This window comes from Somniosus microcephalus, chromosome 19 (assembly GCF_052327205.1).
Source record: "Somniosus microcephalus isolate GS21.2 chromosome 19, FLI_Smic_1.0, whole genome shotgun sequence".
Taxonomy (NCBI): domain Eukaryota; kingdom Metazoa; phylum Chordata; class Chondrichthyes; order Squaliformes; family Somniosidae; genus Somniosus; species Somniosus microcephalus.
In genome coordinates, this window is record NC_141005.1 from 37,178,717 (window position 1) to 37,192,864 (window position 14,148).

At 42.5% G+C, this 14,148-nt stretch overlaps 2 protein-coding genes across 3 annotated transcripts in view; one reads left to right on the forward strand and one right to left on the reverse strand.

Annotated features, from left to right (window-relative positions):
• cux2b (cut-like homeobox 2b) overlaps positions 1-6,573 on the reverse strand; it is a 328,835-nt gene extending 322,262 nt beyond the window's left edge. The window contains exon 1 of one of the 2 annotated variants that reach the window (XM_085961568.1): positions 6,406-6,573. In XM_085961568.1, the coding sequence (XP_085817694.1) occupies positions 6,406-6,468 (63 nt within the window). In that variant the 5' untranslated portion in view covers positions 6,469-6,573. The remainder of the gene's footprint in view (positions 1-6,405) is intronic. The other variant, XM_085961567.1, reaches the window with a different exon arrangement.
• The window catches only part of LOC147104327 (myosin regulatory light chain 2, ventricular/cardiac muscle isoform), a 57,344-nt gene continuing 48,934 nt past the window's right edge, over positions 5,739-14,148 (forward strand). Inside the window, exon 1 of the mRNA XM_085961570.1 lies at positions 5,739-5,822. The gene's annotated coding sequence lies outside the window, so the exon portion shown is untranslated. The remainder of the gene's footprint in view (positions 5,823-14,148) is intronic.

Consider the following 14,148-nt stretch of genomic DNA (forward strand, 5'->3'; position numbering starts at 1 on the left):
TGCCATAAAAGTGGAAATTCAGTTCTTCAGGTGATGAAGTGAAGTTACACTGTTTGAGCAGTGCAAGGGAACAGTATTCTGAATCATACTGTACTTTACCTGACCTTACAAAGTGATGTGGACACTGGATAAAATGAGAAAATATTAATTCCCAGTAATAACCTCACTCACCTTCATATACTCAACATTTGCAAAAAGAGACACAAATTAACAAACAACTGAAAGGAGTAGCAGGAAACAGTTTGTTACTTTTTATTAAATGGTTTTCAGCACATGGCATAAACAGAATATACTTTTAATAAATGGCTGGAATGCAGTTTTGTTTTTAATTCTACTTGTAAGTTATTATAGGTAGGGGATGTAGCTCAGTGGTAGAGCATATGCTTTGCATATATGAGGCCCCAGGTTCAATCCCTGGCATCTATTATTTGAGGCCAATTTATTAAATATATTCAAGAAGGAGTTAGATATATTTCTTAAGGCTAAAGGGATCAAGGGATATGGGGAGAAAGCAGGGACAGGGTACCGAGTTTGGATGATCAGCCATGATCTCATTGAATGGCGGAGCAGGCTCGAGGGGCCGAATGGCCTACTCCTGCTCCTATCTTCTATGTTTCAGTCCACTTTTCTCACGAGATGAAAACAGCATCCCCTGGTAGCACAGTGCATCAATGCAAGAGAATGATATTTAGAATTAAACACGCAGCCAGTTCTCAGTCTGGCCCATGCCATCATGGGAACATGCCACGTGAAGAAAAATAAATACGGTATTGTAGTTATTCTTGGAATAAATTCCAATTATACCTCAAGTGCTATCCTTCTACCCCATCCGTCTTAAAGTTATCACATTCCAGAGTGATATAAAAGATCGCGCTATGAAGACATCACAATATTTCTTCAGAATAGTTGGCAAATCCGTCCCTAAGACAACGAGGCAATATTGTGCTTCTCTGTGCCCATCACCTCAGTCCAGCCGCCCATATAGAACATTACACATTAATATTTAGAAATCCCACCAGCAGCATATATTACTAAACTAATTCACATCAGATACATGTTTTAACATCAATACATGGGATCTACTGCTAGAATTTCAAGATGAACACAAAGACCCAGACAGCCACTCACTGGTGACTCTGTGAGTTTATCCAATGTGGAGCTCAAATTATACAGGCCAGGAAGATCCCAAGTTTGATCCCTAATCTGTACTGTTAGCTGATCTCAGCTAGGGAGGCAGTAGGGATGATAAATTTTGCCTAGGTTAGGAAAGGGGATGATGTGAAAATATATGGGGTGGGGTTCCTGCTCCTGTTTGATACCCAGTGACCATGCTGGAAGGACATGTGTGGATATCAGGTGATGACAGGATTGAGCTGCGATTCCCCCTTCACCCCCATGAAAAGCCTGCCAAGACACAATGAGAAAGTTAAGCATAAATAAGAGCCACTTGGGCTTCCCTATGAAACTTTACCCCAGCAAGGAGTCAACAACTACAGGAGAAAGGACAGGGAGAAAATAGGTGAGAAAAGAGAGAAACATTCAAGCAAAAAAAAAGGTACAAAAATTCACAGACCACCTTCTAGGTGTCAGCCTTGGCTCAGTGATACCACGCTCACCCCGGAGTCAGAAAGTTGTGGGTTCAAGTACCACTTCAGAGACCTGAGCACATGATCTAGGCTGACACTTCAGTGAAGTACTGAGGGAGTGCAGAACGGTCATGGGTGTGCCATCTTTCGGCTGAGACGTTAAACCGAAGCGCCGTCTGCCCTCTCAGGTGGACATTAAAGATCCCATGGCACTATTCGAAGAGCAGGGGAGTTCTTCCCGTGTCCTGGCCAACATTTATCCCTCAATCAACACCTAAAACAGATGATCTGGTGGTTTATTTCACTGTTGTTTGTGGAACCTGCGTTTCCTACATTACATTTCAAAAGTACTTCATTGGCTGTAAAGCCCTTTGGGACGTCCTTGAAAAAGTGCTATATAAATGCAAGTTATTTCTTTCTTTCCCCAACACCCCAACAATGCAAAACACTACAAAACCCTGACACACGCATACAATCACATTATCTTACACAACTGCACAACAGAGTCCAGTAAAGTAACTACAAACTTCTTTTTACAAGATTACTCGACATTCAACTAAACAAAAAAAAACGGCACCCATTTTAAAAACAGCTATTGTGTACACAATATACTTGATGGCAATGCGGTGAGGTGTACGCTTTTTATTACACCCTGCAGCAGGCTTAGAATTTATTACATCCAGCTTAATCATCTAATAAACACCATTATTACCCCTCATTCCCAATGTGCATATTTAGTTAACATAAATAACATTCAAGTCAAAAGACTTCTTTTGAAATGGTGTCCCTTCATTTCACAGATTAATAAATAGAAAAATATTGACATCAAATTAACAAATCCTCTGGCTGCTTTCTGTGCAAGACCATCAAATTATTTTTAGGCAGTGGAGGGGATGACCTTTGGTGGCGGGGGTGGCACACCTTTCCACTCTGGAGACCCAGTGATAGCATTAAGCACTTTCAGATCAGCTAAAGCACTTTCTGATGCAGAGTAAAGCTCCTTCAATCCTGTCCTAAACACGTGTCTTAATCACAATTTCCAGTCATTCATTGTGTGAAATGCTTTTGAGACATTTTGACTGTATTTTTTTTTTTTTTTTATAAAGAGTGCCACTGCCATAGCAATATGACATTTTTATTTCCCACATCATTCGTATGGGCTCTCTGACTGTCAGTTTAGTACCAAATAATGGGAAGTTATGGGCTGTGGTCCATGTCCACTGGAACTGGGCTGCAACTGCCGTAAGTTATTTCAGATAGAACCCTTATAAAAGTGGCCAGATCTCAGAAGTAAAGGACAATTTTCTAATGCACTGCACCACCCAACGTTGCCCTTGTTTTTTTTCTAATAAATTGACATTTTAAATTTGAAGAGGTTAATGGGTACATTCACTCCAGAATTTAGGAGTTCACCCCAAAGCAAAGTTAATTAATAAAAATACATGAAAAAGTTTGTTACTTTCAAAAGGCGATGAATCCCATTTACATGCATTAGTAGATCTGGGGTTAGGCAGGGAGGGAGGAGAACTAACCCTCTCTCTAGAGGACAGTAATCTGTCTTTTAGTAATGTTGCAATTTCTCTTGTCAAATTGATCCCATCAATCTCTTCAGGTAAAGCCATTTCTTCTCTGTACTCAACTTTGTCATCATTTATGTGGTAAACCATCAATCACTAGTAAAGGGAGTTACAGAAAAGTTGGATACAAAAAACTTTTTTTCCAATTCACATCTCTATCTTACACTTCATTTCTCACTGTCTTGCCTGATGAATAAATTTGATCTGTTTAATTAACACTGATGTGTTTTTAGTCAAATAATGTTTCTCTACTCATTAAAAAAAATACCTAAAGTATTCTCAGCTCTATTGAGCTACAAACTTTAGAAATCACAGTATATCCATAAATGCAGATCTGCTCAATGGTTAATGCCTCATCAGTGTGTGTCATTGACAATGATACTTCAGTAACCAGTTACAACAGTTATTTTAAAGCTCTACAAGTAAAATACTGAAAGCCAAAGGAACCCCCTGCGATTCAACGTGATCACCAGATGGCAATGTCTGTGTACGGGGATGGGAGACAGAGACCACCATTGTCCTGATCCATCCTATAAATCCTGGCGCAATTCAGAAAATAAACACGTCAGATACACTTCTGCTGTTCAATGCTGGCCCACGTTCGCCATACAAAATCTGTTGCCCTTCATGATTGAGTTGATTAGACAACATTTCAGGCAAAACCATCAATAATTCCAATACATCTTGGTTAACGTATTTTAAAAAAATATCTTAGGTCTGCATCAGTTGCTCAGTTGGTAAATGTACCACCAGAATAAAACAGAGTCAAGTAGATCGAGGATATTCCAGGTTGACCCCCTGGGCTGTGCAACATTGCTGAATTTAGCTAGAGCAAAAGTAGGTCCACTACAATTGGCTCAATGTCTCTTGGTTAAGGAGAGGTTAAAAAAAGAGACAGCCAGGGCTCCCAGTCCTGCTCATTATCCAGCAACTCCTGCTAGAAGACGTGTGTGTGTCTGGACACCAGGTGAAGACAGGCTCCGACCTGACTGTGGTGCCCCACATGGTCAAAATGCCTGTTGTCACTCACTTCTGGGCTGATGCATGAAGAATGAGTGAAGTACCAGTGGCTGCCTGAAAGCCATAGAACCATATCCCAGAAATGACCAGCACCTTCAGGGAAAGGCAGGAGAAAGCCGGGGGGGGGGGGAGAGGAAAGGAAAGATAAAAACCTTACAAATAAATAATTAGTAAATGATCAAAACTGACACTTATTAAAAAAAAACTGATCATCAGAAAAATGTGACCAGTAATTTAAAAGCCCTACAGAGTTGTGCATTTTGCTTTTGAATTATTTTGATGTTTTTGACTTTTGGAATCTATATTCCCCCACCAAATAAGAAATAATTCCCCGCCTTCAAAGTACGAGAAAATGCTACAGTATACCCCGGAAACCAAAACTTACTGAAATAACTTTGCTTGTGACACAACCGTGGTGAGAAAAATCTAAAAATACTTTTCTGAAAAAAGATTCTAAAATAGTTACTTGCAAATTATAAATCAATCTGTGAAAGAGACATTAAATTCTGTGATTCTCACTTCTCAAATATCCTCAGTCTCCACTTACTAATTTGACTCGCACAGATTTAGTAAGACGGGAGGGTGGGGAGGAGAGAAACCAACTGATTCGACAGCAACTGTTAACACAGATTCAAACCCATTACTCCCGAATGGATGACGGTCGGACTGATCGTGTCACTTCACCTGCTGTCTGGGTAAACAATTGTCTCCCAACTCGACAGACATATAAGCTCGGACAAATAAAAGAATTGTTGGGAGCTCGCAGGCTGGCTTTTCAGAGAGGGCAGCAGATTGGCAAGGTCACCTTCTAGCCCCAATCGAGGGGCGGCGCCATCAGATCTGGCCTGGCCAAGGCGACAGTGCTGTTCACTTCCCAGCTCAACACATCCATAACATCCCCAATAAAACAACACAGCAGCACAACAGCTGGGGACGAATCAGCCACACACACAAAAAAAAGCCATTAAACACCACACATCTACATCCAGCAGCTCAGTCCGAAAAGTCGTGGGACCATCCCATGTCCAGGGCTCCAGCTAGCCCAGGGCAATTTTCCCTCCTCCCCCCTTTCATTTCTTTGAAATGTTCTTGTCATTTCCTATGTTACAGAACATCAATCATACAGAGCGCTGGTGTCTCCGAGTGCTGGAGTCTGATTTACACATTAGGAAGCGAATACAATTACACCGCTAAGATGAACTATCCAATTCCGCAGATATTTACCAAATACCAGGAGCAGTGCAGGCAATTGCCTGTTAAGTTAACGTTCAGTGGAACCGGGACGCTCAAGATCTCAAATTAGTCGAAAGACGTTAGTTAACACGGCCGTCCTTTGTACTGTATCTCAGCAAACATATTCCAGCAAATACAAGTGTTACATTAAATACCATTAGCTGCATTAACAACAAAAATCACGAATTGCATTTTCGGGTCAATTTCCTCATCTCTCTTGGCGGTTACAGTCCAACCCGAAAAATTACTGTTTAGTAATAGTAATTTTTTTTTTTTTTTAAAGACAAAGTTATCTAATTAATCCGCCACAGAAGTTATATTAAAGCCATTGGGATGCTGCTGCTTGACCTCACTGTCTAGAAATAAAAGTCCGCTCCAACATTAGTCGCTAACGCATCACCAAATCGTAAGTATCTGGTACAGGAGGAGGGGGGGAAGTTAATAAACATTTAAAGGAATACAGTTAAAAACCGATGATCTTAAGCCAAGAGCTTACAGTCAAAATAAAACAAGGCTATGCCGAGCAAGCCAAGCGATGTGGCGAGGCTAATTTCCAGAATCCAACGTATCTCATTGAATGATCACCCTTTCCTTATTTGTTTGTTTGTTTTTTAATTATTTGGGGTTTTTTTTTAAAGAAAGCTATTTCCCGAAATATAATAAACTCACGACATCCGCTAAAACTGCATGAATCACTTGTACTTTCTGTGTGTGTGTGTGTGGTGTGTGGTAGGCAGCCTCTTGCGAAGTGGCCGGCAGGAGCGGGGACGGCGGCGGTGCGCAGCCCGAGTGCAGCACCATGTTGGCTGCGCTGCTGATCGATGATTGAACTGAACAAAGGCAGGGATCAATTTCTAATACGTATCAATCGGAAGCCGTGAATTTCCTCTCGCCAAGTGCCGCTAAAAAAGCCCGATTCGGCTCCTGGCCCGTGCGGGAGCCACTTTCACAATTCATATCGGGCGGAAAGGTGGAGGTTTGTCACTAACCTGCAGCCGCCGTAGATCAAATTTCTTCCAATATTGAAACATCGATCCCACATTGGCGGCCATCTTGGGGGGATATTGAAGCGATATTTTCTCTTTATTTTCCTTCGGCTCCACTAAATATCCGGGCTGGATTCCCGCCTCAACTGGCCACTTAAAAGAATACACAGAAAAAAAAAATGCAACTAAAAACAAAGCGAAGAACTCCGGGGCTGGAGCCACGCCGCCGATCCCGGCTCCTAGGTGATTTGTTTAAAGAAAAAGTCTTCCTGTGTTTTTTTTTTGTGTGTTGAACTTCACTTCAATTTTTCCGCCGAGCGGAGAATGCACTTGATTTTGATCAGATTATCACACCGGCAAAGTGAACAATTATCAGGGTGGGCGGGTCATGTAAAGTCTGAGCAAATTACAGCATCTTCCCCAATATTGCACAGGGGGCTACATATATATCACATTTATATTTTATATATATATATCAAATGCAATTTTCTGATAGTGAACTTTTCAATCTTAATTGCCTTGTACAGAAAATGCACGGACTGCAGAATCTCGCTTTATTAAATTATAATGATACAACTTTGGAGATTTACTTCCTTTTTATCCAGTCCTGTGTCACTTTCCCGCTGTCCTACGCGCGAGTTTGAGAATTTTTCTTCCAAACGGCCAAAGCCCCCACTATTTTTATGTAAGATTTAAATAAGTGACTGGGTTTGCACGGACCCGCATGATGTGGGCAAATTACACGAGTGGAAAATGATTTTATTGTAACGGGGGTAACTTTTATCACAACTGATCGGTGCCCAAGTAAAGGGCTGAGACAGTGAGTGGGAGCTGCGGCCCCGACCCTCAGGATCTAAAGTGCCATGTGGCTTCAGCAACTTTCAGCCTCTCTCTCTCCCCGGGGGGAAGTGACTTCCCAAGTTTTATTAAGTTTGTTTTCTGTTTTATTAACACATTTACTAAGAGACGCGACGCAGTTTTTAAAATAAAAAATCAATAGGAAAATAAAGACACATCCTGGACATGACTGATGGGTGCAATTCCCTTGGTGTCACTTTCATGCTATTGCGGCGACATGAAAGGTTGTAAATTCCAGCTACACACACACACAGCCTTCCGTTGCGCAACCGACTTTTATCTGTCGACGGTGTTCTAACATGGACCACCCACACACTCAGGCTCGCAGTATGTTGAAGAGTCAGTTTGACTGCAGTTATTTGGTTGTAAATTCACGGTGCCAGCCAAGGAGTTCCGGTTGCCTGAGCCGGATTTGGGTGCAGAGCTGCACCAGCACTGAACTGAACTGATGGGAAGCAGCGACAATGTTCGTTTTTAAGGTGTATCGACTTTTCATGCGCGGGGAACTTAACTGTTTCGTCATCATACTTTATAAATGAACAGTTTAACTTTCTTCGTAGCGATTAGTCTGTTGAATAAGTATGTGCAGGGAGGGTATCGGCACCAATGTAATGTCCCGTTTCCTCCTCCCGCCCACACAGGTATTTAAGGGAGGGTCAGGGAACGTGCTTCGCTGCAACATTTTTCAACTTATATTTGGCGTGTCCTGCTTAATTTCAGAACACTACTCGACTTTATAAGCGATACAATTTTTTTAAGGTAGCGAAAAACATTTTGATCATTTTTTCCTGAGTCTGGGCACTGGTGTCTTAACAGAGGTATTCCGGTTTCACCACTTTACACCGAGACTCCATCATGTTTTTACTTGAGTTTTTACTATCATTTTAATGAACAATTCCATCAATATTCTGTTGCTATCCTCAGTGTTACTGTACATTTTTGACCAGTTGCAGCGAACCTTATACATAAAAAAAAACTCACTCCATACAATGTTAAACATGTAAAGTAAGCAAATTAAATTCCCATCTCTTCCCCGGGCTGATACCCACTGCATTCAAATATTCTTGCTGCACAGCTCTCTTCACGTGTGCAAATACTGAAAGTGACGTGTCTGCAGTTGCAAGCGTGTAGTGGCTGATGCATTGTGACTGGTGCTTATGTTAGCAAATAAAGCCATGCCATATAATCACCCCAGTAACAGATCTGTTCCTGGTGAATCTATCAAAGTACAGTCTATCCCCACCCCCCCAAAGTGAACTCTCCCTTCAATAAAATAAGCTTTCTGTCCCTCCCCAAAAACCAGCCTAATTTTTAAGTCTATATATAAACTTAACTGTGGCTCAGTGGGTAGCAGAGTCACAAAGGTTGCGGGTTCAAGTCCCACTCCAGGGACTTGAGCACATAAATCTAGGCTGACACTCCAGTGCAGTGCTGACTGAGAGCTGCACTGTCGGAGGTGCTGTCTTTTGGATGAGATGTTAAACCGAGGCCCCGTCTGCCCTCTCAGGTGGACGTAAAAGATCCCATGGCACTATTTCAAAGAGGAGCAGGGGAGTTATCCCCGGTGTCCTGGCCAATATTTATCCCTCAACCAACATAACAAGAAAACAGATTATCTGGTCACCTTTCACATTGCTGTTTGTGGGGAAACATAGAAACATAGAAGATAGGAGCAGGAGTAGGCCATTCAATCCTTCGAGCCTGCTCCGCCATTCAATGCGATCATGGCTGATCATCCAAATTCAGTACCCTGTCCCTGTCTTCTCTCCATATCCCTTGATCCCTTTAGCCTTAAGAAATATATCTAACTCCTTCTTGAATATATTTAATGAATTGGCCTCCACTGCCTTCTGTGGTAGAGAGTTCCACAGGTTCACCACTCTCTGGGTGAAGAAATTCCTCCTCATCTCTGTCCTAAATGGCTTACCCCTTATCTTTAGACTGTGACCCCTGGTTCTGGACTCCCCGGCCATCGGGAACACCCTTCCTGCATCTAGTCTGTCTAGTCCTGTTAGAATTTTATAAGTTTCAATGAGATCCCCTCTCATTCTTCTAAACTCCAGCGAGTATAAGCCCAATCGACCCAATCTCTCCTCATACGTCATTCCTGCCATCCCAGGAATCTTCACTGCATTCCCTCCATGGCAAGAACATCCTTCCTCAGATAAGGCGACCAAAACTGCACACAATACTCAAGATGTGGTCTCACCAAGGCCCTGTACAACTGCAGCAAGACATCCTTGTTCCTGTACTCGAACCCTCTCGCTACGAAGGCCAACATACCATTTGCCTTCTTAACCGCCTGCTTGCACCTGCATGCTTACCTTCAGCGACTGGTGCACAAGGACACCCAGGTCTCGTTGCACTTCCCCTTCTCCCAATCTATTGCCGTTCAGATCTGCCTTCCTGTTTTGCCACCAAAGTGGATAACCTCGCATTTATCCACATTATACTGCATCTGCCATGCATCTGCCCAATCATCCAACCTGTCCAAATCATACTGGAGTTTCTCGGCATCCTCCTCACATCACACACGCTTGCTGTGCGCAAATTGGTTGCCACATTTCCCACATTACAACAGTGACTCCACTTCAAAAAGTACTGCATTGGCTGTAAAGCACTTTGAGACGTCCGGTGGTCGTGAAAGGCGCTATATAAATGCAAGTCTTTCTTTCTTTCTAAATCTAACCCCAGTCCTTTTTTTTAGGATTCACAGTGCATATTTTATCCAATCGGGGCCCAAATGCCACACAGGTTAGGTTCCAAAGTCAATCTCATGCACATGTACATTTCTCAGCTGGCATTTTTGCTCAGTTTCAGAATTGCCAACCACTGACTGTGCCAGCAGCAACTTACACCATTACATGCGCCTAATCACGAGGGTACAGAACAAAAATCAGCTCAACGGACGACACATTGGAAAAAAGTTCTTGGAGTAGATCTTCAACATTGAGGATTAGCCACCCATTTTAGAAACTGGTCGATTTTCATCTCCAGCGATTTCAATGGAAATAACATTTGTCTGGTTTCTATAACAGCCGGCCAATCTGTAACACCCAAAGGGGCAAGTGGAAAATCTACCCTCCTTGTTTGCTGCAGGGGGAGATGGTGATTTCATCAATCCATGCTCTCGTCCTTATAATCAAAGAACTCGAGTCAGAGAGTTAATATTGCCCACCCGAGAAATCCGGAGATAGATTTAACATTACAATTTAGGCTGTTTTAACAGCTGTGCTGACGCTTCTACATTTTCCCCTTTGTTACATTCCTTGGGGTTGAATTTCCTCTCTGGTTACACCGTTCTCCGCCCCGTTTAGCATCAGCCAAGAATTCTGCTTGTGGCAGGGTGTGGTGCGTAATATGTGCCCTAGCAACACTGGCTGTACTCTTTTGGGTACGAACAAATAAACTGTAAATTAACAAAAATACACAAAATGAAACTTAACAAATTAAATTAAAATTTGGTTGCCGGGGGTGATGATGCACTCCAGTCCCTGCGGTGTCCACCGGTCACGGAAGACCTCGAGCGTGCCGGTGGACACCGCCTGCTCCATCTCCAGCGCCACCCGGGCGCTAACGTGGCCGCGGAAGAGAGGCAGGCAGTCGGGCCGAACAACTGGCCGCTGCCTGCACCAGTTGATGGCCACTTTGGCCAGGCCCAGAAGCAGTTCCATGAGCAGGTCCCCTGACCTGCCCGCTCTCCCCCCCCACACCGGGTGACCAAAGATCAGGAGCGTGGGACTGAAGTGCAGCCAGAAATCGAGGAGCAGCCCACTTCAAACAATGGAAGAGGGGCTGCAACCTCTCACACTCCATGTAAACGTGGAACACGGACTCCTCCAGGCCACAGAAACGGCAGGTGGCCTGGGAGTCCGTGATCCTACTTAAAACCTTATTGCACGGGCCTGCTCCGTGCAACACCCTCCAGGCCAAGTCCCCAATACAACACTGGGTGTAAGGGATATTTGTGTGTCAAGTGTTGCTAAGGATTTAAATTTTAACAGGCAGCAGCGTGATCAATCATATTACCGGCATTCAACATTTTGGGGCACTTCATTAAAAATGAATGGTTGGGGAGGGACTGCAGACCCACTTTTGCTGTGACAAGAAGCCACGGCACTATTCCTCCCCAGCTCAGATGGGTGGCCCAGCTGCAAATGTTTAAGTGCCCCAGACCCTGAAAAACGAGCCACGAGCAGGCGGAGGTTTGGACTCTGCCTACTCCGCAAGTACAATTTGACAGGGAGAAAGGATGGTAACTGTCATTGCTTTCCCTTCCCCATATTTTGGATGTCCAGAGGCTTGTAGACATCACAATGGGCATTTATCACATTCCAGCATTAGTAATGGTTATAAATGCCTTTTGAAACTTCAGGTGTGGTACATGTAGCGCCAGTTAAAATTGGAAATTAGAGCCAGGAACCAAAATACATTCCATGCACAGAATGTCAGAGTCCGCTCTCATCGTGGGATACAATCTGGAAACTTGTCAAGACTTGTCATTTGTTACAGTAAGAAGTTGCTTTATTTAATTGTACTATTTGGGAGGGATAATTCAGCTCTTTTTCCCCTGAAGGGAGATAACGTTAAAACATTTTTTAGAGGGTGGGGTCCCATGAAGTTTATGAATCAAGGTATTTTGTTCTAACAAAATGCTCATCCGAATTATTATAGCATATATAAATTAACATGCTACATATCAGCACGCCACTCCAACATCTCCAGTTCCAACATTTTATTAACTCTCCCTCCTGAATTAATCAACTAATATGTGCTCATATATAATGAGCCACAAGCTGTCCCACGCTGTACTCTGTCATTAGGTACCAGTTTTACATTTAAACATAACAGCAATAGGGATTGAGATAGGGTGATATGGCCCATGAAAGTTCCTTCATACAGTACATTCTCTTTCCCATCATGGCCTGTATAATATAAACTCTGCCACTTTCACCGTTACTACTTTACTCACTACAGCTGTGCTATCATTTCTTTCTGTCAGTACAGGGCTTTTTACACATATCTTATTAACTGCTTGAGAAACATTGAAAGGTCAATATTGCAAATGTGCCATGATTGGCTTTGTTTTGTTACCATGAATGAAATGGCATGCTGAGAAATCACACAAAACTGCACATTCCCACAAGTGTGTGTGCAGGTTGTAAATTACAATTAAAACTTTGGTATTTCTCCCTTCCCCCCCCCCCCAAAAAGGAAAATGTGGCCCATTGTTACATCACTTATTACCCTCAATTGAACATTTATGTTGAGTCTCAGCGCTGGCACTGGTTGTAAAACAATGAAACAAAAAGTCTCCATGGACATCCTCACCTTGGCTACAAAAATGTGTAAAAGTAACTATTATGCTCATATGGGTTCCAAGCTTTTTTTGGTAACATCTGCGTAAACTAAATCAATTCTACAAGACATATTGCTGGTTATATCTGAAGCCCTAGGACAGCGAAATAAATTACATTTATTGGCGGCACTACAGGTCTCAAAGTCATCAGTTTAATTTGTCTGTTAAGAGCAAAGATGACAGATGTTATTTTAACAAGGAGAAATATATCTGGGTTTCTCAAGAAGTGACAATCAGTAACAAATTCTGTAAGTGAATGGAGGTAATTGCAAGGCTCACTGCACTTGTACAACATACAGTGGTTTGAATTTTGGCATATAATTTGTACCATGCTTCCAGATGTGGTGTATGGCTGCCTGTACAACATGGTCCCTATCTCAATCAGGCCATCAGTGAGAAGTGACAAGAGTTAAAGCCAAGCCATTCCTCAGAGTGAGAAAACTGTTTCCTCTTCAGAAATGTGCAAGTCAATGAGCCTACGCCTGTTTCACACAATTAGAATCTTAGCAACCAGTTTCAGAGTTGCATGTGGGAGCAGGCTGCTTGTATAGCCTCTCATCCAGGGGATGATGCTTAGGAAAGGGAGAATTTAAAAAAAAATTGCTTTTTGAATGAAGCATTTTAATTAGGCAGCCAACTTTGCACATAATCATTGGTATTACTGTATAAAATCAAATTTATGCAATAAATCTATAGGAGTGTAACCCAGATATATTTCTCCTTGTTAAAATAACAATAGTTAAAAATCTGTGATACATTGAGGAGTGAGGTCATAGCTTGTTCCAGTGTTCGAGCATGAAGGGTAGAAAAACAATGAATGGAGTAATGATTAATGAAAAGTGGGGGACATGGAGTCCCAGCACATTGGAGCTGTAGTGCACTATACTACAGAATGGTCGGGTACGGGTTTGTACCCGTGATTCTGTGCGCAGCAAGATTCATCAATGTTGTCAGGAGTAGATAACGTACAGAAACCAAGTGCTCCCAGCAAAGCGGGAGAAATTGAAGACAAGACTCGCCCCAAGACGCTTCATGCACCTTCGAACACCTGCTTTCAGAATAGTATCAGGAGGGAACAGGCCATTTGGACAGGGTTTGGTGCATGGCATAGGGAAATTTAAAGACAAGAAACAATAAAATAACTAGAGAAAATCCAGAACAAATTGCCAGGAAAGTGAGGTTATGATGTCGTTCTTAAACATAGATCAATAGGGACAGACATATTTATTTCTCTCCAGCTGTGCTGCAGTGACATCATAGGCCATTGAGTTACTGGTCTATTGCCTGTCAACATCATTAATGGTAGACTATTGCTCACTGTTGTCAATTAGTGAGCAATAAAACTATTGTCCTCACACAGCACAGTTCCTCAGCCAATCACCTGTACTATTTCAGTCCATATGACACTGAGTAAAGTCCGATAAAGTGTAGCGCATTATTTCTTCCCTGAAAATCCTCCTTTTCTATTACATCAGCTTGATATAAAAGAGTAATTCCATCACAACAAGGGCACTTATTTTAAAACAAAT